Source organism: Furipterus horrens, unplaced genomic scaffold (assembly GCF_987537825.1).
Source record: "Furipterus horrens unplaced genomic scaffold, mFurHor1.1.pri manual_scaffold_11, whole genome shotgun sequence".
NCBI classification, from domain to species: Eukaryota; Metazoa; Chordata; class Mammalia; order Chiroptera; family Furipteridae; genus Furipterus; species Furipterus horrens.
The window spans coordinates 3,096,983-3,117,956 of NW_028327181.1; the positions used below are offsets into that span (position 1 = coordinate 3,096,983).

General features: G+C 46.1%; 2 protein-coding genes across 2 annotated transcripts in view; one reads left to right on the forward strand and one right to left on the reverse strand.

Moving 5' to 3' along the window:
• Positions 1-4,024, reverse strand: part of KNTC1 (kinetochore associated 1) — a 51,474-nt gene extending 47,450 nt beyond the window's left edge. The window contains exons 1-2 of the mRNA XM_090290782.1: positions 3,914-4,024; positions 1,582-1,752 (exon numbers count right to left, since the gene is read on the reverse strand). Coding sequence (XP_090146908.1) covers positions 1,582-1,710 — 129 coding nt within the window. The 5' untranslated portion in view covers positions 1,711-1,752; positions 3,914-4,024. The remainder of the gene's footprint in view (positions 1-1,581; positions 1,753-3,913) is intronic.
• A 262-nt stretch (positions 4,025-4,286) lies between these two features.
• RSRC2 (arginine and serine rich coiled-coil 2) lies at positions 4,287-18,587 on the forward strand. The gene is given in 11 exon segments (XM_090291190.1): positions 4,287-4,419; positions 7,326-7,482; positions 8,389-8,432; positions 10,832-10,843; positions 10,845-11,044; positions 11,835-12,038; positions 13,570-13,692; positions 15,589-15,668; positions 16,566-16,798; positions 17,207-17,296; positions 17,939-18,587. Coding segments are annotated over 11 exon segments (1,329 nt in total). The 5' UTR covers positions 4,287-4,413; the 3' UTR covers positions 18,119-18,587.
• Positions 18,588-20,974: the final 2,387 nt, after the last annotated feature.

A 20,974-nucleotide genomic window follows, 5' to 3' on the forward strand; every position in this document is an offset into this window, starting at 1 on the left:
CCCACAGGCCGGTCGGACGCCCCCAGGAGCCGGCAGGCATTAGCACGAGTGGGCTGAGACTGCCACCAGGTCTCGGTGTCTGCAGTGCTACGGGAGGTGGGCTGTGGCGAGTTGGGAACTGGAGGGTCTGTGTCCCCACGACATAAACTCGGAACACGTGGCGTGGCCGCACCTTCCAATTTATCAAGAAAAGCTGCAGCTTTAAGGGGAACTCTCTGAGTTTTAAATACTGGCAGCTAAATCAACACTTTAAAAAACGTTATGCAAGCCAAATAGGAATCAGTTTTCAGCTTCTGCTGATTAGAACTTCCCACACACATCTATCGTGAAGCAGCTGGGTGGCGTGGTGGTTGGAATGACTCAGGCACTCACTAGCCTAGCAATCTCCGGCAAATGTCTCTGCTGACTCCTATAAAACAGGGGCGACGATGATAATAAGAGCAATAATTATAATAATATCTACAAGGCTGGCTTGTTTGGAAAGCAAATGAATTCAAGTAAAGGGCTTATTGCATAGGCTTAATCAATGTTTACTATTCTTATTCTTCTGGGGCTTAGTTTTGTAAGCTAATCAGTTCACTTGACGCTTGCGTCAGTGGCCACCTTCTCCCGGTGTAATTCTTGAAAACTCCACCTCATTCTCACCCCTTACACTCGTCACCTGCTTCTTCAACTAGTGACAAGTTACACCAAGGAATTGCAAAAAAAAGGGATGGTCTGTCCTCTTATATTGTAGGGAAATAAACATCTCCATGCTGTTCTCGTGCCTGAACAGGTGATCCCTTTTTTAAGACTATCTTTTTCAGAGCAGTTTTAGGTTCCCAGCAAAACAGAGGAAGGTAGATTTCCCAAAGACCCCCCAGCTCCCACACATCCAGAGCCTCCCCAATTATAGACCTCCCCAAATAGGCCTAATGGATCTATTTTTCCATTGCTTGTGCTTTTAACATCTTAGTTCAGATGGCTTGGCCTACTACAAGGTCACAAAGATTTGGGGGGTTGTATTTTTCATTTCAAATTCCCCTCGTTCGCCCTGGCCGGTGTGGCTGAGTAGGTTGGAGCATCACCCTGTAGCCGAAAGGTTGCAGGTTCGATTCTGATCAGGGCACATTCCTATGCTGTGGGTCGGACTCCCGGTCCGGGCCTGTGCCAGAGGCAACCAGTCGGTGCTTCTGTCGCATCGATGTTTCCATCTTTCTCTCTCTCAAAACCATGAAAGTGTCCTCGGGGGAGGATTGAAAATAAATTTCCCTTGTTCTTTGCTCATACACAGGAAAGCTGCTGCCTTCTGCATATTAGCCTCGTACCCTGCCACCATGCTATAATCGTTTATTATTCTAATCGTTTCTTTGTCCGTTTTTTCAGGTCTTTGATGTGCAGTCATGTCATGTGAGACCAAAGACAGTTTTACTTCTTCCTCCCCAATCTATAAAAAGCTTAGTTTGGGAAATACAGATCTTAAGATAATGTAAGGGGAATTCAGATGGAAATTTCCAATAATTTGAGTCTGAACCACATAGTTACTGAGCCTACTAAGCACAGTAAAAACTTTGGGAATAAAAACAGCCTCAGAATCATTACCTTTTCGGAGGAGATCTTTGCCAGCAAATCTACTTGATATAAAGCAGTTCCGTGCTCTTTTCTTGATCCAACACTGAGGTACCCACTGCCTGTATCATCGCTTGTTAGCAGCTCAATATCATTCCACATGTTCCTGGGGTTGTTTTCCTGGTTCGGGGATCACTGCCTTCCCTGGGACAACGTGCAAAATTAGAGACCAATTTATACTGTTAAACAGGATCCAGTTTCTTAGGAAACGAAAAGGCTTTATCTAAAATATATGTCAATAAAGACTTCTCCATTTTCCTGTTACTTCGGTAGTGACTGGATACCTGGGACCCATCAGATAAATGGAACTATAGTTCCATTATGATCTGAGCAATGTATCCTAGAGTTTCTAGTATTTTGTGTGCCTGGCTCGAAATTATAACAAGTTTTCATTTGAAGTAAATCTTCCATCAGCATAGCAAGAAACAGCAAAAGCTCTGAAGTCAGAACGTCTGGGACGTCTTAGGACGGTGAGGGCGCAGGTGAAGCTTACGAACATGTTCATTACTGTTTCCAGTATTGCACAAGAAATGAAAATGTCAAGGGAGGAGGAATACACAGGATTAGGTCTCTGACTGGACCGAAGAGAGTCATCAACAAAGACTTAGGACTCGTTCTCTGTGTGGCCTGGCTGAGAGTAGAATATTAAAGTGAGAAAGGAAGAACCCCTGGACTAAAACCTTAAGACTGGTGGGGAACAACAGCCAATTGATTACCGTTGCTTCGGTAAGTGCTAACACCATATGCTTTAAAAATCTATAGAGCTCAAAACAAACAAACGAGCCAAACAGAACCAGAGGCGTGGAAACAAGGAGCAGACTGACAGTGACCAGAGGGGAGGGGGAGGGTCCAGCCCGGGAGCTGGTATACAGGACCCACGGGCGTGGGTGGACAACAGGAACTGGCTGTGGGAGAAAGGGGGGTGAGTGGAGCCGGGGAGAGCAATGGGGGGAAACGGGACAACGGTAAAAGAACAACAATAAAAAGAATGAAAACAGGCCGTAAAACCTGCGGAAGACACAAGACAGGGAAGGCGCGAGCTCGGACGTGGTGCCCCTTCCCAGCTGCCCGTCCTTGAGCCGACCTGCGGGGCAGGCAGAGAGCGGCGCCTCCCTGCAAGGCCTCGGGTCTTAAACGTCCGCGCTCCTTCGGGGCTCACGGCGAGCGCTCCGTGTTAAGGGCCGGCGAGTTTATTATCGCCGTGGGCGGAAGCGGTAACATTTGGGCCAGCGATTTAAGGCCGCAGGCACGTGTTAGGCTTCAATTACGGCCGAGATACGACGTTCTATCAGTTTCAGGTGCACGGCGGGGCCTGCGAGGAGAGGCGTTCTCACCGAGAGCTGAAGCCGGGGTGCGGGGACCGAGGACGGCCGGACAGACGGCGGCCGCTGGGCTGCGAGGCTGAGTAGTTACAGGGGTCCCGCGCCCCGCAGCTGTAAGCTGGTGAAGGCAGGACGGGTCTTCGTCGTTACGAAGTTTATATTCTCGCAGGAGGGACAGACACGGACTGGTTACCATGGAAGGAGGATGCAGGAGAGCTGGGCGCGCTTCGCTTCTTTCCTTGACTCAACAGCCCGCTTTACAGCTGAGGGCAAACAAACGGCCAAGGTCCCCTAACGCGAGCGGGTCAGGGGTGTAGCCAGACGAGACCCCGCACCCCCACGCCGGCCACCGCCGGCTACACGGCCTCCCGACACCCAGTAACGAGGACACGCACAACGACAAGCTGTGGGAGGGTCGCTGGAGGACTCGCGTGGGAAGGGGAGACAGTGTCTGAGCGGGGACCCGCAGAGCAAGCAGCCCACTAGGCGAGGCTCAGCGGAGCGGCGAAGCGGAGGCTCGGAGGCTGGAACGAGTGCGAGGCTGCTGCCGGGCCAAGGACCGAACGGCGCAGGGGGGACGGCACTAAGCGGACGAGTGCGACACGATCTGATTAACAACTTGCGCTCACGCTGGCTGCTGGCTAGACAACCGCTCAGCCAACGATGATCGAGTTATGCGACATGACACAGCGTCAGGGAGCTCGGGTGGGCAGAGCGTCACCCCCGTGACACCAAGGTGGCGGGTTTGATCCCCGGTCAGGGCACCTCCAGGAACTAACCAATGAACGCATCAGTAAGTGGGACAACAAATCCATTTTTCCGTCCCCCCAAAATCAATAAGAGAAAGAAACTCTCCGTTACGCCACACCGGGGCCAGCAAGAACTCACGCCAACGTCGCCCGCCGCTGTCTTGAAGGGAAAGCCCTGCCCCTGCGACCTGAACTCACCCCCAGCTCCCTACAGCAGCCAGTCCCCCTCCTCACCTGCAGTTGAAGAAATTTAAGCGGAACACCGAAGCTGACCGCCCCTCTTGGCGAGCCCCCAACCGCCCCTAATCTCTTCTGGTTCTAGCCCAAGTGTTTAAATTGGCGGGAGAAGACCAAGCCCAACCCCTTCTACGGCGGCCGGAGAAGGCCAAGAGCGAGGAAGACTCGAAACAGGAAGTCGCTCCACCCTAAATTCCGCCCTTTCCGGGCGCCGGGCTGCGTAATCTAGGGTGTGTTCTTGGATCCGCCCTTTCCCCTGGCTTTACACGCCCCCTTCTGAAGAACAACCAATCACCGCCTCGGGCCGCGTTGCTACAGGAGGCCTTCTCCTCGCCCCCTTTCCTCCCAGCAAGCCGTGCGACGTGCCCCGCCTCATCCCCTTTGTGCCATCCGGGTCCCTCGCCTGAGCCATTTAGTCTGTGGCGGAGCGTCAGGGCGGTCTGCGCTGTAGACAGCGGCAAGCAGAGGCGCCGCCCCCGCGGGCAGGACTCTGGACTATGGCGGTAGGTGCCGAATCTGAGTTGGAGGCCAGGGGCATTTTTCTGCTGCTCGGCAAGAGTGCGGGAACGGCTCCCAGAGCTGTTGTCCGCGCGCGCGCGTGGACAAAATGGCGCCGCGGCCTTCCGCGCCCGCCATCATGGCTTCCTGCTGTAGGGAGGGGGCCCGAGGCGGTGTCGGCGGGGGTGGGGGCGGGGAGCCGCAAGGAGTGTCTTTTTTTTTTTTTTCCTTTCCAGAACTTTCCTCGTCCCTCTGTCAGCTCTGTGTTCGTTTCGGCCCGCAGAGCTGCCTTCAGTTCAGGTTACCCCCTCTGCTTAGTGCTTTGCGTGGAGTTCCATTAGGTTGGGGGACCGTGTTCGCGGGGGGAAGAGAGAAAAGTGAGCCGGACCGTCTGAAAAGTGTCGGGTCCCGAAAGGGCCTCCGAGGAACCAAATGTGGAAAGAGCAGTCTTGTAGCGATTTTGTTTTTCCTTTTGGCCGACGTGGAGTGAGATGGGCCTCGTGGCGTCGTTTCGATGAGCCTTTCGTCTGCGAAGACGCCGGTGGGCTTCGGCCTCGGTGGGAGGAGGCAGAACCCGGCTTCGTTCGGACGCTGGGGGCGGCCCGCCCTGGAGGCCGGCGGAAGCTCGGTCACCCCGCTCCGTCGTAGGCGTCGTTCCGGGAACGCAGGAATCTTTTGGGGGCCCTTGGAGCCCGAAATGAAAGCTGCGGCTTTTAAACAATCTGAGCAACAAGCCTGCTCCGGGCACCAGGCGCCCGGGCCCGACGGACCGCGTCGTGGTGCGGGATGGCCGGATCTTAACTCCGAGAACTGCAGGCCTTCTGTCTTCCCGCTAGCCAAGCTTTTCGAAGAGAAATAGGACTGTTAAGCAAAGTGGGAAATAGCTCGTTTATTGTTTCCAGCGTGGGGGGGGGGCATCTGGAATTGGAAATGCTGTCGTTCCCCCCGCACCCCCCAATTGATTGCATTTAGGGTCTCCTTTTTTTTTTTTCTGTTCAGGATGAGGTTTCAAACAGTTGGCACACCATTTGGTATTTATGCAGCTGATCGGCTTAATGTTTTCGTTGAAAATAGTGTTTGGGCCTCTTAATATAGTTTAAAAGTAAAAAATATATACTTCATTTGGTCTCAGATTTGTTTAAAGGACAACTGAGGCATTTGTTGCTGCAGCTCCTCCAATAGGAAGACGCGATCCCCAGGAGGCGTGGCCTGGTGCTGAGTCCGGCCCCTCCTCCGCCCCGGGCGGGGGCGTACGCAGCCCGGTGCCCCGGCGTTACTGGGGTTTCAGACCTGATGGGCGGTGGAAGGAGCAGCGGCGGCCTTTCTGCGGAGCAGGTGTCTAGAGACCCCTCCCCTGTGTAAATCAGAGGAGCGCTGAGACCTCTGATACTCGGTGGCTTGGGGGGACACGCTTCTTGCGCTAGAATGAAATGTCTTCGTGGGAGTGAAAGCTCTGCGCGAGCTGCGGGGCTGCCTCCCACTCCTGCGTGTTCAGCGATGGCGTGGGCCTGCGTCCGGGGGCGCGTTTTCCCGCCGGCAGCGGCTGGGGGTCCCCGGCGCCGCGGGCGTGTATCTGACCGCCCTGGTGCCGGCGGAATAAACCGCGGGCTGGAAACAGTGCCGGCCTCTGCTCCGTGGGAAGCTGGTTTCCGTAGCAGCCGTGACCTCTGGAAGCGAGCGGGGCTCCGGTCCGACGGGAGTGCAGCCGGCGCCGCCGCCCTGGTCCCCGCGGAGAACGAGGGGGCCCCCGGGCGGCGGCGGCAGAGCCACCCTCGGCTGGTTGGCTGTGCGCCAGCGCTGGTTAATGGGGGACAGCGAGGAGCGCGCCTTCGGCGGGGCAGCTGAGGTGGCCGGGGCTCGTCCGTGCGACGGGAAATCGAGCTCGACTCTAAGGGGCGAAAGCTGTTCCGCACAAAACACGTGCGATTCCGGAAAACCCTCGCACGGAGAACTGGGGACGCCCGCGCGCTCGGAGCCGCCCGTGGGCGTTGCTGCCTCTGCCCCTTCCCTGGTCAGGTTGTTGCACGGAGCGTGCGTCTCCAGTCCCGGCCAGCCTGCACCCTTCCCTTTCAGCGCCCCGTTTTCTTTCTGGGGTCTAGCGTGGGGCACAGCCGTGCTGTCGGGGTGCGGGGGCCTCCGGGGAAGAGGTGTACGCGTAGTTTGGCTGCTGTTCCATCTGTTGAAGTCTGTGTTGTGATGACCTAGGAACCGCTTCCGAGCAGAACCGACCCCGCGTCTCCGCAGCCGGAGCGCCTGCGAGCGGGGCAGGGCGGCCTCAGGACGGGGTGCGGGGTGCGGGGTGCGCGGCCGTGGGGGCCTCAGGTCAGCGCGTTAACTCCGTTCCTTTCTTCAGAAGCTGTTTGAAGATCTTACAGCCACGCTTCTCTCTCTCTCTCTCAAGTTGGTTTTGAGGGAGAGAGCGGAGGCAGACGTGGGGGTGGTGCTCCCCTTCTCTGCGGTCGCCCTCGCCAGGCTGCGACCCGATGAGCCGCCCGCCCAGGGCCGGGGCTCTAACCCTCAGTGGCTCGGTTTTAGAGTACTGGTGAAGTGGGCTCGCGGACTTCACACATTTAAAAGGGGCTCTTTGTCTCGGTTTGAAGTGTTCATTGGAAGTACCTGGGCCCTTATTCCCCTCTTTCCCCCCTCGCTTTGAAAGTTATAAAAATAATGATGTTTTTAGAAAGAAAGATACACTAGTCTTAACTCCATATGTCTTCAGTATCGGGTGAGTTATTTGGATTTATTCAGGCCTATTAGGAACAAAGCATATTTAGAAATCAGCCATTCTGGTTTATTGATTATTTTTAAAAGTACAAGGGTGACTATCTTTTGTCACTCCCCACCCTCGCTTAACAAATTGGTAATATTTTAAATGTAATTAACTTACAATCATTTTTCTTGAAACCTTTAGGCTAGTGATACGGAACGAGATGGACTAGCCCCAGAAAAGACGTCCCCAGACACAGATAAGAAAAAAGAGCAGTCAGATGTGTCTGTTTCTCCCAGAGCCTCAAAACACCATTACTCAAGATCACGGTCGAGGTCCCGAGAAAGAAAACGGAAGTCAGGTATGACTCGTCGGGAACGGTGCCGCGAACACTGCTGGCACTCGTTAGCGTGTGTGCACACGTGTACAGACGGGCTGTCTGCTGGTGTAACGGAGGTGTGCTCTCCCAGCTTAGGGACGGGCAGTGGAAGTCCGCTGGCGGTTTTCCGGAGAAGATTTTAGTGGGAAGAAGTACAGATGTTCTGGTGTGGAAAGTGCTTGTTCAGAGGCAACAATGCACGTTTAACCTTGTGTTGTGGTAGCCGTTTGTTACCTCCACGGGGGGTGAGATGTCTCCGTGCCGTTCCTTCAGAGGAACGTGTGGAAAGGCGTGCGGGGCGGGCAGGAGTGGGTCTGCGGCTGTGCGCGGGAGACGGGGATTCTCGTCGTCTGTTCCTGTGTCACACGCTTCCGTGCGATCAGCCGGGCCCCGCTCTTCCCCGTCCCGCGGTCTTGGCAGTAGTGTGTTACTCTGAACTTGACGCCCTTGTAAGTCATAGGAACATGTATTTTACCCTTGCTTTTTAACCTAACGTTAGAATGTTTCTGAGGCAAGAGGTTTGGCATTTTAAAAAGTTAGACTGGTGTATAGACAGCATGATGTTTTGCTATTTTTTAAAAATGTATTGCTGTTTAATGAAGATGTTAAGTGAGAGTAGAGTAGTAACGAGGTCAGAGTTTCAAAGCTTGAGCTCTGTTCTTTATTCTTTGTGTCGCAGATAATCATCTGCAGGACGGTTCGGATGTAGCCTTTCTGTGTGTTTGAAACTACAGTATTATCATTAAGTGATTTTGAAAGGAGACTTTTCCTGTGCTATAACATCCTTTTGACTACTTCCACCAAGTATAATTCAGCCTGTTCTAAGTATTGGAGTTTGTTTTAAGGTGTTTACCTCTGTTTACGGTGCGTTTTTGTGTGCCCTCACAGATAACGAAGGCAGAAAGCACAGGAGCCGGAGTAGAAGCAAAGAGGTAATTAACACTTTGTAGTGACTCGGCAGTTTAAAGTATTTGTAACGTATCTGCTAGAAATGTTTGTGTGTGAATATGTGATATTGTCCAGGTAAGTACCAAGACTTGAAATTTAAAAGGTTAATTGGGTTATAAAATAAGCATGATTTGGATTCAACTGTTGTTTTTTTTTTCAAGAAGATAGTTGTTTATATGAAAAGTTCATTCAAAAACTATTAATTTTATTATGTTGTGAAAATACTCACAATAGAAGTTTCTTATGGAGAATATAATTGGCTTTTTTTAGGTCTGTCACACAGAGCTTCCATTAACCCGAGGTCCCGAGTCTCCTTATGCCTGGTGACCGCTCAGGGTGTTACATAGCAAAGCCCTAGACACCGTGGGCTGCTGCCTCCTGGGAGGTGGCAGGCGGCCTCTTCTCGTAGCAGACGAGCTGTGTCCCTCTGACAGTGGTGTGAGTTCTGACGTACAAGCGCCAGCCAGGGGTAGCTGGAGAGGTGGCAGTGGCCGCACCGCCAGAGGAAGGGACAGGCGGCAGCGGTGCTGCAGAGGGGTCCCCTCGCCCAGACTCGCCCCCTGGGAGGCCTAAGCCAGCAGGCAGAGCAATCGCGGCAGCCAGAGGGGGAGTCCGGGGGGCCGGGCAAGGGTCCTGAAACTAGCGTGGGCAGGACTTCACCTCTTCCCCTAATGGAAGCTCTGTTACATTTTTAATTTAGGAGAGTTTTTGTGAAAATGACTATTTTGTGTAGCTCACATGATAACATTTCTATAATAAATCATACTCAGCGTGCTAATGCGCGAAGAGACTGAACTGAAGACGCTGCAGACTCAGATAGCAAAATAATAAGCCTACTTCATGATAAGGTAACTATTAGTCATTCAAACTCCTATTTCCCTTAAGTATATCTTAAATCAGTTAAGGGTTTTAATGGTTTTTTAAAAATTAATCGTAATGTTAGTTTGAAAAACTGGTTTGAAATAATCTCTAAAACCTTCGGAAGTTTAACCACTTAAAACCTTCCCAGTTTGCTGCTCTACGGCAAAATCAAGGACATACTTTTTTTTCATAAGCTCGTGTTGTAGAGAACTGGCAATGAAACTAGAATTTAGCTGTGTCTCCTGGTCTTATTTTTCTGCACAATAACAAAGTACATATTATAATCGTTTTCAGATAAATCGTCATGCATGTTCTAAAACGTTTGGCTCAGTTTTTTGTTTTTAAGAGAGTGTCGAGTGTAAAGAAATAGATTATGGCCTGTTTTGGGAAACCCGAAATCAGTGTCCTTTCGAGAAGCAGTGGCGTGAGCCTCAAGACCGTGGGGCCCGGGTTCAGCCCCGCTGCTGTGTAGCTTTGTGACTAGGTCTTAGTTCAGTTAAACATAAAGTAAGAGGAATTAGAGGGTCTGAGTTTCCGTCCAGCTTTAAATTTGTGATTCTGAGATGGCCAGGATTTTAAGCTTTAGCGACAAGGTGGATTTTACAAAGATTAATGTGGGGAAGTCTTAACGTTTTGCGCTGATGATTAAGGATGTGAGGGTAGGGTGGAGACTTGATCGTACAATTTTAGATCAGTCTCTGAATGCATGTTGTGAAAACAAAAGCCTTTTTTCATAAATCAGAGTATGGGAGAAGTATGTATTGTGCAATGTTAATAGGGGTTAATTATGTTATACCTATTTTGATCGCATAAAAATCAAAACAGATACGGTTGCCATTTTCTATCCTAGGTACATGAAATATAATAGAACTTGAAGCCTGTTGGGATATTGCAAGATGAAAAGTGATTGCCTCACAGTGTAGGCATTGGGAGAAAAGTCGAGAGACGTCTTTTAGTGAGGAGGTGGCAATATAGCTCTAAAAGGACACTGCAGCTCTGTGTAAAGTCATTTGCAATTGCAGAAAATATGAATAGTTAGTAAAATTAATTTTACTTAGGTACTCAATTTGAAATGCATTTTCTAGTGCATTTCTTTGTGTCCTTATTATCTTCGTTATTGTTAGCTATTTAAACTTCAAATAATATTATGTGCTCTGGATTTAGAAGTTGATGTATATACTTGGTCTATTCACCTAAAAGGTTTGTTGGAAAGTTGAAAAATTTTTTGGTACATGTGTACTTATTTTAGATAAAAAAAAACATATATATATATATATTAAGAGTTCCTAAATGTAATGTTGAAAATTGTTTTAATTGTATTGAAAATATTTGGGGGAGGAAACCGCATTGGAGGGGTTTCGAAAGACAAAGTAGTTAGTCACGTATATCTGCAACATGTGCCCGTGTGACTCTAGGCCGTTTTAGAGTTTGCCACGCCCCTAAGGTCACTATTGTTGCATCTCAGCAGTTTTGTCTACTGATGCCCATACTAACACTCTTTGTTGCACTATTTTCCTGAAAGAACCAACTTCTTCTTAAAACAGGCAAGAAGACACGAGGCCAAAGATAAGTCTGCTAAGAAACACAAGTCTGAGGAACATAATGACAAAGAACATGCTTCTGATAAAGGAAGAGAGCGCCTGAATTCGTCTGAAAACGGGGAGGACAGACACAAGCGCAAAGAGAGAAGGGCATCGAGAGGCAGAAGTCACTCCAGATCTAGGTCTCGCGAAAGGTAACTGGTGTGGGGGTTTATAAGTTGGTGCCTTTTAAAGAGCTCCTAAATTGCATCAGGCTTCTCATTAGCCAGCACTAGCCCCAAGAATCTTAATTAGAACGTAGATTCTTTTTTTTTTAACTTGACCTATTTCTTTGCTCACTGATGGCGAAAGCTGGGGGATAGGGTTGACAGTGCTTAATATATTCAATTAGCAGCTGTTTCTTTTAACTTCTGGATTCTCTTTTGCAATGACAAAATTGTATTGTTGAATGGTGTTTATATGATTTAAGCCAATATAGCTGTCCTTTTACATTGCTGATAAGGATTTACTTGTTGCAAAATTCTAATCTCAGTTTTATCTTGTGTAGAGGCAAAGATTTTTGAGATACGGGTTCATGGCTCAAATTTGTGGAATTTTTGTTTTAAGAAGCCAGTATTTAATGTGTGTGCGGAGATTTCTGTGGGGAATATGTGGTTAAAATTTTCAGTAGTAGGTTAACACAATTATATTCTTAAACTTTATAAATATTTTAGTAAGGCAGTAGATTTCAAACTATTAAATGGGGGCAGGATGCATTGCATTTTTGACATCATTTTACTGTATTTGCTCAGAGACATCATCAAGAAAGAAAGTCAGCCTTTTGTTACAACCCCTTCCATTTAAAACCTTAAACTGTCTTTTCTGTACTCAGTCCATTGTAGTCTCTTGCCTGTCTTGACTACATAGACTACAGATAACTAATTCATGACGTCTGTAACGGGAAAGATACACCTCTCACTACAAGTTTGTGCGCTTTTATTTCAGGCGTCACCGTAGTAGAAGCAGGGAGCGAAAGAAGTCAAGGTCCCGGAGTAGAGAGCGGAAGAAGTCAAGATCTAGAAGCAGGGAGAGGAAGAAGTCGCGATCCAGAAGCAGGGAAAGAAAACGTCGCGTCCGATCCCGTTCCCGCTCCAGGTCAAGACACAGGCACAGGAGCCGGAGCAGGAGCAGGACAAGGAGTAGGAGCCGGTGGGTGGGCACCATCCAGGCTCAATCGGGTGGGCTCCTCACAGGCTCTGTTTGTCTCGTGCAATCTGAGAATATTGAAATTGGGGGCCAGAATTTATTGACAGAATAATTACGTCCTGACCGAGAAAGAACAAACCTGAATTCTTGCATGGCGTTCTTACTTGGCCTGAGTTGATCAGATGCTTGTGAAGTGCAGGCGTGAATAGTCTCATTTAAAGTTACTTCTGTGGTTTTGTACACTGAATTCATTGTTTATTAACAGCCGCTTTCATTTATTGCATCCTCACCACGGACTGTATGTTATGTCATCGTGTCCTGTGTGTTAGTTCATCTGGTTCTCGAAACACCTGTTTCGGGAGCTGGACCCGCTGTACTTCAGGAAGTTGAGTGACTTGCCCGGAAGCCCAAAGTCATAGTTGCTAAATGGAAAGCCCGGATCAGGTCCCTGATGTGCCTGAGGGCAAAGGCCGTAGGTGTGCCTGACCCTCCATGCTGTGTGTCCCGTCTAGAACACCCAGAAAGTGAGCTGAGGGTGTGCATTATAGAATTGGGCACCTGAAACGTACATGATGCGGTTACCAGTGTAACCCCACTGCTGCTAGTTCTTAAAAAGACGGCCTGATTGAGAGGAGGCTCTAATGTGTTGAGTCATGACAATGAATGAGCGTGGGGGGGAGGGGGGAGTTAAATTTTTAATAGAGAGTATGTTCTCTACTTAAGACGATTTTTATATTGTATTATATCTGTAGTTGTAGATAATGATTAAAATAATGGAAAAGTTCTCTGTCACTTCTATTGCTTAGGTCAGCCTGTGGTAGATGGAATAAACAGAAATGGCCTTCAGCTGACTGCAGTGACTGGGTTCATTACTTGTTTGATCAGTTTATCAGTTTTTAATCAGTGGTTTTAGTTTGTGTTTACCAATTTTACACCAATTATTAGATTTAGTGAACCTAAGGTGCATGGTAGTTTGATGTTTAATCTTCCAGTTGCCATTGGGCAACTCACAGGTCATTATTTATGGCATTTCTAGTTTTGACTATTGGTACTTTTTATTCTGACCAATACCTGCTTTTTGTCTTTTATTTTTCTAATTCTCTTGTTTTAGTAATTCATACTTTGTATTTTTTGAAACATTACAAACTCATTTACTCATTGTAGATTAAAATACTAGAAACATTTAACTTAACCATCTCACTACCAGGCAGGCATTGTACGTGGTGACCTGCACACGTATGGAGTGAGAGATGCGCACACTGGTCTCTGCAGCAGCGGGTGAAAGGGCAAGGCTGAAATTAACCTGAAAGCCCACGTGCAGCAGGGGCGGTCAGTGAGCTCACAGAAAACTAGCCGTGTACACAGGGACGGAGGGCGTCCGTGAGAGGTTGGGACAGAGGCAGGCAGGGAAGTGTTCAGAATGTTGCCTGTGCAGTTTGATTTTGGTTAAACCATGTAGATATCATTGATTTTGGTTAAACAAAGTTGTTATTACTTGGCCATACTGAGACATGTAAAATACGATTTCTTACAGAGACAGAAAGAAGAGAATTGAAAAACCAAGAAGATTTAGCAGAAGCTTAAGCGGAACTCCTAGTCCACCTCCCTTCAGGGGCAGAAACACAGCAATGGACGCACAGGAAGCCTTAGCCAGGAGGTGTGTCCTTTTTATCTGGTGGCTTTGTTTTACGCACTGCACACATGCACACACGCACACATCCTTTTTTCAGCTTGAAGTAGAGTCTCAATTGTGTGGGCAGAATGAATGCTTTCAGTCAGGATAACTGAAATAGCCAGATCCAGCCATGAATGCTGTCGCTCCTTTGTGATCTAGAGCTAAGGGAGCAGTTTAATTCTGCACCTCTGCACAGCCTGGGAAGGTCGCCTGTCTGCAGCAGGCCCCCTCTCCCCTTCGTGATCAGCTTCCTTTTTCTCCACTGTAGGCTCCGAGGCATCTGTAGTGTGGAACTGACACTAAAAAATCTTTTATCTGGTTTAAGAACTTTTTTGTTTTTGCCTCTAATATTGCTTTCTCTTTTTGTTTTTCTTCTCAAGAAAAGAATCTCTGAAACAATAAGTAGAATTCTGTCAGTGGTTTTCTTATCATAAGCCAATTTACTTGATCCTTGTAAATTTTGCTGCTGAGAGAGGAGCATAGGGAGACTACGATATTTTTAAATATTCTCATGTTTCAAAGGTGGAGGACTGTGTGAACTCTGCAAAACCTTTAAAGAACTGTCTTGTCTAGCAAGGCCCGGAGGACGGAAAATCCAAGTCCTTGTCTGCAGGTTTTCCCGTGCTCAGAGCTATAGTCTTCTGATTTTGACTTTTTTTTTCTTTATGAAATTGAGTTTGTATTTTTTTTTTTTTTTCCATTACAAAAATACAGTTATCACAATGTAACCTGATGGGCTGCTGCCCTGTGACCCCAGCCTGGCAGAAACTCCAGCTGAACAGCAGCAGCAGCAAAGGTGTGAGCCGCCCCTTCTTCATCCCATTCACCCGAGTGAATGGCGTTAATTCCGACCTGCAATGGCCATTTTAGAAGTGCGACCAATAGTAGTCGAGCGTGTTTTCGTTCCGAAACAGATAACAGAATTAGGAAGTGATTTACCACAATATTTGATCTGATTTATAAAGAATGGTCCATTAACTCTGACCGGTATTTTTTTAAGCCGTACAGTTTATTCTTATTTACTACAAGCTTACTGGGTTTTAATTTTGGATTTTATTAAAGTCGAAACTGTTACTGGAGTCTTAAAACTTTTTTTTAAAACTTAAAAAAATAATCTATAACCTATACCACTGTGTTTTACTACCCATAGCTTTCCAAACAAACCTTCCCCCAGTCCTTGCCCCTTTATACCACATTGAAAACACAAAGGAGTGGCGGTTAATTTATAATGGGTAGGTCAGGGAATTCTCCAAAGACAGGGGGTTCTCTTTCAGGAATCATCATGACGGTAATATTACTTAGGGCTCGCCGCATAGGAAGGGGGTGCTGACCGGGCAGCACATATAGCGTGTGTGTTCATTGGCGAATTTAATGTGAACTAGAATATGTTTTTATTTTGTTTTGGGAGGGATGTGTGTTTCATGTTTCCAGTGATTTTACAAATGATAAACTTTTTCAGCTGCTAAAAGTAATTTCCTACCCACCCTTTTATTAGATTACAGAGGATGGCACTTTGAACTCGTATACTCATTCAGGAAGGGGTTGGTTTTTAAATTTGTTTTTAATTAATTTGAAGGCTATACAGTAAAGCATATTTAATACAAAAAATTATTTGCATGTTGATTGGCCTTATTCTATGCAACCTCCCCCGAGAAGTATTTGGTAACTCTAAATGTTTACCACTTAATGTACTCTGACTTATTTGCAGTATTTTATTTTATCCTTATTTCTGTAACCGACACTGATGGATATTGCATAATATTTATTTTTTAACCATTTCTGGAAACTATAAAAACTATTCCAGTTTTCGGCTGTTTAGTGAAGATAAATACTGGTTTTATATTGTTACTTTAACTTTATTTAAATGGTCTTTGACAGGTTGGAAAGGGCAAAGAAGTTACAAGAACAGCGAGAAAAAGAAATGGTTGAAAAACAGAAACAACAAGAAATAGCTGCAGGTAATTTTTTTCTGTATCATGGACATATGGCATTTCAGGTTCAGAGAAGCAATAAGAAAAAACCGCCTTTGATCCCTGCTACCCATCAGAGCACGGGTCTTCTCGTTAGGGTTTTGGAACTGCGTGTTGTTAAGGACGAGGGCCTGGATTGGAGGCATGTATCATGCCTTGCTGGTTGAGAAGTCAAGTTTGTAGGCATGAACACGGCCTGCAGTGGCTGCAGACAGTCAGAGAGCTCACTGCTGAGTTGTAGGAATGTGAGCTGAACGGTGGCTTGGAGGGCTGGCTGGCTGGTTTTTGTCCGGGGGGTCATTTTGGTGTTTTTGACATTCATTAATAGTGGCACTTTAAAAACCGAGAATTTTACAAACTGCCATTTATGGGAGTAATTTTAAGAAATTTCAAAAGCTTATAGTAATCTGGACTGACAGAAAAATATGTAATTTGAAGTCTTTTCTGTTTAGTATCTTAAATGTGCATGGTACCTGTTTTAATATTTTTTAATGTTTGCTTGGACTTCCAAATGGAATGTGTGAAACCATTTCTTAAACTAAAGAACCACACAAATACAAGTTTCGATTTTCATAAACTAAAGAACCACACAAATATGTTTTGATTTTGTTTATAAGTTTAGCTGTAAGCTACAAAGTTCATTTTCATTGAAATAATACACCTTTTTACTATTTGCAGAATTCTCTTCATTTTTAAAAAGTAAACTGTTAGTATTTATAAGTGGCCATATAGAGAAGTATGTATCAGTGAATACATTCAATAAATGTTGGTAAATATCATTTCCTTAAATTTGGTGATTTAGTGACTTTCTCTATAAATAATGTAGTGCTGTAAATTAGGAAGTCTTACTTCGTTAGTATTAAAGTTCATCCGTGCCTCTTTCAGCGGCTGCAGCTACCGGAGGTTCCGTTCTCAATGTGGCTGCCCTGTTGGCGTCAGGAACGCAAGTGACCCCTCAGATAGCCATGGCAGCTCAGATGGCAGCCCTGCAGGCTAAAGCGTTGGCAGAGACCGGCATCGCTGTGCCCAGTTACTATAACCCAGCAGCTGTGAATCCCATGAAGTTTGCAGAACAAGAGAAGAAAAGGAAAATGCTTTGGCAAGGCAAGAAAGAAGGGGTGAGTTCTTCTGTTCCCCCGTTTTGGCACTGATTCCTACGTAGCAATTGCTTGAAAAAACAAATTTGAATTGGCAAGAAATTAGTTTGGGTTTTTCTTCTGAGAACCTATTTGGAGTAGTTTAATTTGCCACAGTTATTTATTACTGAAAAAAAAAATCAGGCTTTCAAAGCAAACAACACTGTATATTAAGGAAAAAGAGGCTCTTCTTAGCTTTTTTCATAAGATACATTATGATGTACTTATATTTCTTTGCTTCATTATTCTATAATATAAATCTTTATAAACTTCTTTGATAGTTATAAATGCTGTTTTCTTTTACTTTCTACTAGATAATGGAAAGCTTTAATATCCTAGTAAAAGATATTTAAGTTGTACATATTCTAAAAGTTCAGTGTTTCTTAATAGGACAAATCCCAGTCTGCTGAAATATGGGAAAAATTGAATTTTGGAAACAAGGACCAAAACGTCAAATTTAGGAAATTAATGGGTATTAAGGTGAGTATTTACACTTTCTATTAAAATTCATACTTAATTTTCAGTGTAACACTGATGCTTAGCTGGGCGCTTTTTGTTTTGTTTATGTTCTGAGTAGTTGCACAAAATTAAAATAATATCACTAGTTGACAACACAAATTATTTGATATAAATTAACAGCTTTGTTGATTATGATTGCGTATTTATACTTAGGTAAGCATTGTTTGAGGTCATAAGCTTCTGTAAGTTTCTAGGAAGCTTTTGGTAAAATGAAGACAATTAATTGAGTTGCTCCTGAGTAAAAGGCAGGCAGGAACAGTATTAGATGTTGCACAGCGGGGACGGTGCACGCGTGTTCAGACATTGGTCACTACGGAGGGCACTGGCTTTTCTTTGACGGGATATTTGGGTTAAACTAAGCTGGCTGTTTACTCACTGGCTGGCGTGTGCTTCCTGGTCTTGGTCCTGCCCACGAAAACGAAGTTGATCTTCTCCATTGTGTCCCAGGACCTAGAAAGACCATAGGTGCTGAGTGAGGGAATGGAGCTGAGGATTGAAGCCCAGTATGTTTACTACACATGTGACTCACCAGTGCTGGGAAGTGAGAGCGGCACTTTATTCCAGTCCGAATTTATTTTAATATGTTTTCTGCCTGATGCTTAGAGTGAAGATGAAGCCGGATGTAGCTCCGTTGATGAAGAAAGTTACAAGACTTTGAAGCAACAGGAAGAAGTATTTAGAAATTTGGATGCCCAGTATGAAATGGCAAGGTCACAGACACACACGCAGAGAGGAATGGGGTTGGGTTTCACGTCATCGATGCGAGGAATGGACGCAGTTTGAAAAAGATCACACTTAATGTTTGGGACTTCCTAGACTTCTGGTTCTGATGTCAGGCCCTTGTTCACCAAACAGCTAGCATTCTAGCTTGCATGGGTGTTGCATTGACTTTAATTTATTGAAAAATAACGATTTTTTGTAAATATCAGATCAGTGATACTGGTGTTAGTGTTGTAATTAGGTTAAACCCACTTCCATTAAACTTGACAGGACTCTAGAAGGACAATATTTTTTAGTTCATGAATTCTACTTTCAAAATACGTAAAAGCTGCAGACGGGATAAAATCTCATACGTGGGTTTTTTCGTGTCCGCTGTCTTGTGTACTTTTGTACTTAACCTTGTACAGTTATTTTCATCTCTTGAAACATGAAAGAAATGTTATGTAGATGTTCTTTAGAAGATCTGGCCATTTGGTACATACCAGCGCAAATAAGCTGGGTAGTGACGATAATAAAAATGTTTTTCTCAAAACTGGTGTTAATTTAAGTTACCTGGAATTCTTACTTGAATTTCTCCGACGTTTTCTGTAGCATTTTGCAGTTGCTGTTAAGGGAAACACTGGCTAAAAACTCCTTTTCTTTTTTCTTTTCTTTTAATAAAAATCTGCTATTGGCAATTCTGTAGTGAACAAAAATGTAAAAGGAAGTTGGGAGGAGTAAACAAACTTAAAAAACTGTTTTCCTACTATTATAAGGGACATAATTGGTGTACAGTATTTGTTAACTATTCCATATGTTATTCAGGAAATAGATTAATACATTAAAGGGATGTAAGCACTTTTATTTTAATAAAGTGCCTTATAACAAGTTCTTCGTATGCCCTTTGCTCATTGTCCCTTTGAAGTCTCTTCAGCGTAAACTGAAGCACTAAAACATTAGAAAGCCACTTTGTCCCTGAACTGACTAGAGCACAGGTTTGGTTTAGGGCGGGGACTACAGAACTTGTCATTTGTCAGCTTTCCCTGGAAAAGCCCTTGGAGAAGGCCGCCACGACGTACCGTGGGGGGTGGTGAAACTTCAACCTTTACTTTAAAAACTGGTTACCAAGTCTGGTCGGCGTGCTTGCTTGGCAGGTTTCTGCGGTACAAGAATATCAAGTGGCCGCACTTTCAGAGGGAGGGAGAGACATGGGTTTGTTGTCCCACTTCCTGATGCGTCACTGGTTGCTGCCTGTGCCCTGACCTGGGATCAGACGCACGACATCCGGGTGTGGGGACAATGCTCTATAACCAACGGAGCTACCTGGCCAGGGTGTGTTACAACATATAACAAAATTTTTAATGTATTTTGGTAAATGTTTATTTTTTCCTGAGTACAATAATTCTGAAGAAATGTCATGATTGTGTGACAAAATCAAGTTTATGGGGAAATGACTTGGCCTCACAAATCCACGTTTTTCAGTTTTGTCTGTATATATTTTATATGTGTATACACATATTTTAAATATTTTATTGCCCTGACTGGTGTGGCTCAGTGGATTGAGCGCCGGCCTGTGAACTGAAGGGTCACGAATTCGATTCTTGGTCAGGGCACAGGCCTGGGTTGTAAGCCGTTCCCCGGTTGGGTGATGGGAGAGGCAATTGATCAGTGTTTTCTCCCACACTTGACTGTTTCTCTTCCTTTCTGCCTTCCTTTGCCCTCTGAATAAAATCTTAAAAGTATATTTTTAAAAATATTTATTTTTAGAGAGAGGGGAAGGAAGGGAGAAAGGGAAAGAAGCAGCAATGCTTGAGAGGATTATTGGTGGGTTGCCTTTTGCATGCCCACATTTGGGAACCTGGCCTGCAACCCAGGTGTGTGCCCTGACTGGGAATCTGATGACTTTCTGGTTTGCAGATGATGCCCAACCCACTGAGCCACACCAGTCAGGGCGGATTTAATTATATTTTAAACATGGTTTCTATGGGACCTACTTCAGATTCTCCCACTCTGGCCATGAATCAATGTGAGAGAGAAACTGATTGGTTGCGTCTCGTGCATCTGCTGACTGTACCAAACCTGCAACCAGGCATGTTCCCTGATCCAGAATTGAACCAGCAACAGTGCTTTGCGGATGATGGCCAACCAAGGGAGCCACCCTGGTCCGGCCTTTTCACGTTTCGTAATTCGATGACCATTATCCATTTCGACGAAAGAGTGGGAGTATTTATGGTTTTTTAAAATTTCTTTTGCTAGACTAGGCTCCAGTGAGAGCAGGGACTTCCCAGTTTTGCTCACTTGTGCACCCTAGGGTCTTAGGAACAGGGACTGGCTCTTCAAAGGCGGTGAGTGAACATTACTGAATGAATGATGGTAGGAGAGAGAAACCACCCAGAGCGGCAGCAGACTGCCAAGATAAGAAGCATGGGAGAGAGAGGTATGAACCTGCAAGGATGGCTCACGAATTTGAGCCAAACGGACGACAATTGCTGGGAAGTAATATCTCATCGAATTGAGAAAATGCGCCAGTGGACGGCGGGTTTGCCCTTTCCTTTATATATTACAATGAAGCGGGAGGGAGGTGAGGGAAAGCACAGTAGGGAGATCTCTGGGGTTGGATAAAGGTAACACAAAAGTATCGTATCGGCAGCCGTCAGTCTCGAGAGACGATGGTGTAGCTTCTTAAGAGTCTATCTGCACCGCCGAGAATGGCTGTGCAGTCCGACTCGGGAGTGACACGGTATCTGTCTCCTCCCGTGTTGGATCGACATCTTGCGATGACGCTGGAGTGTCCTCTCCAGTGAAGCTGAAGCTACAGAGCCTGGGCAGGGTGATATGGAGGGTCTGCTGTTGCCCATGCAGCAGACCCCCCCTCTCTTCGCAGCTGAAGGGTCCAAGGGAAAGACGGAGTCAATACAGCTTGGCTTCAGGTGCGCCGCA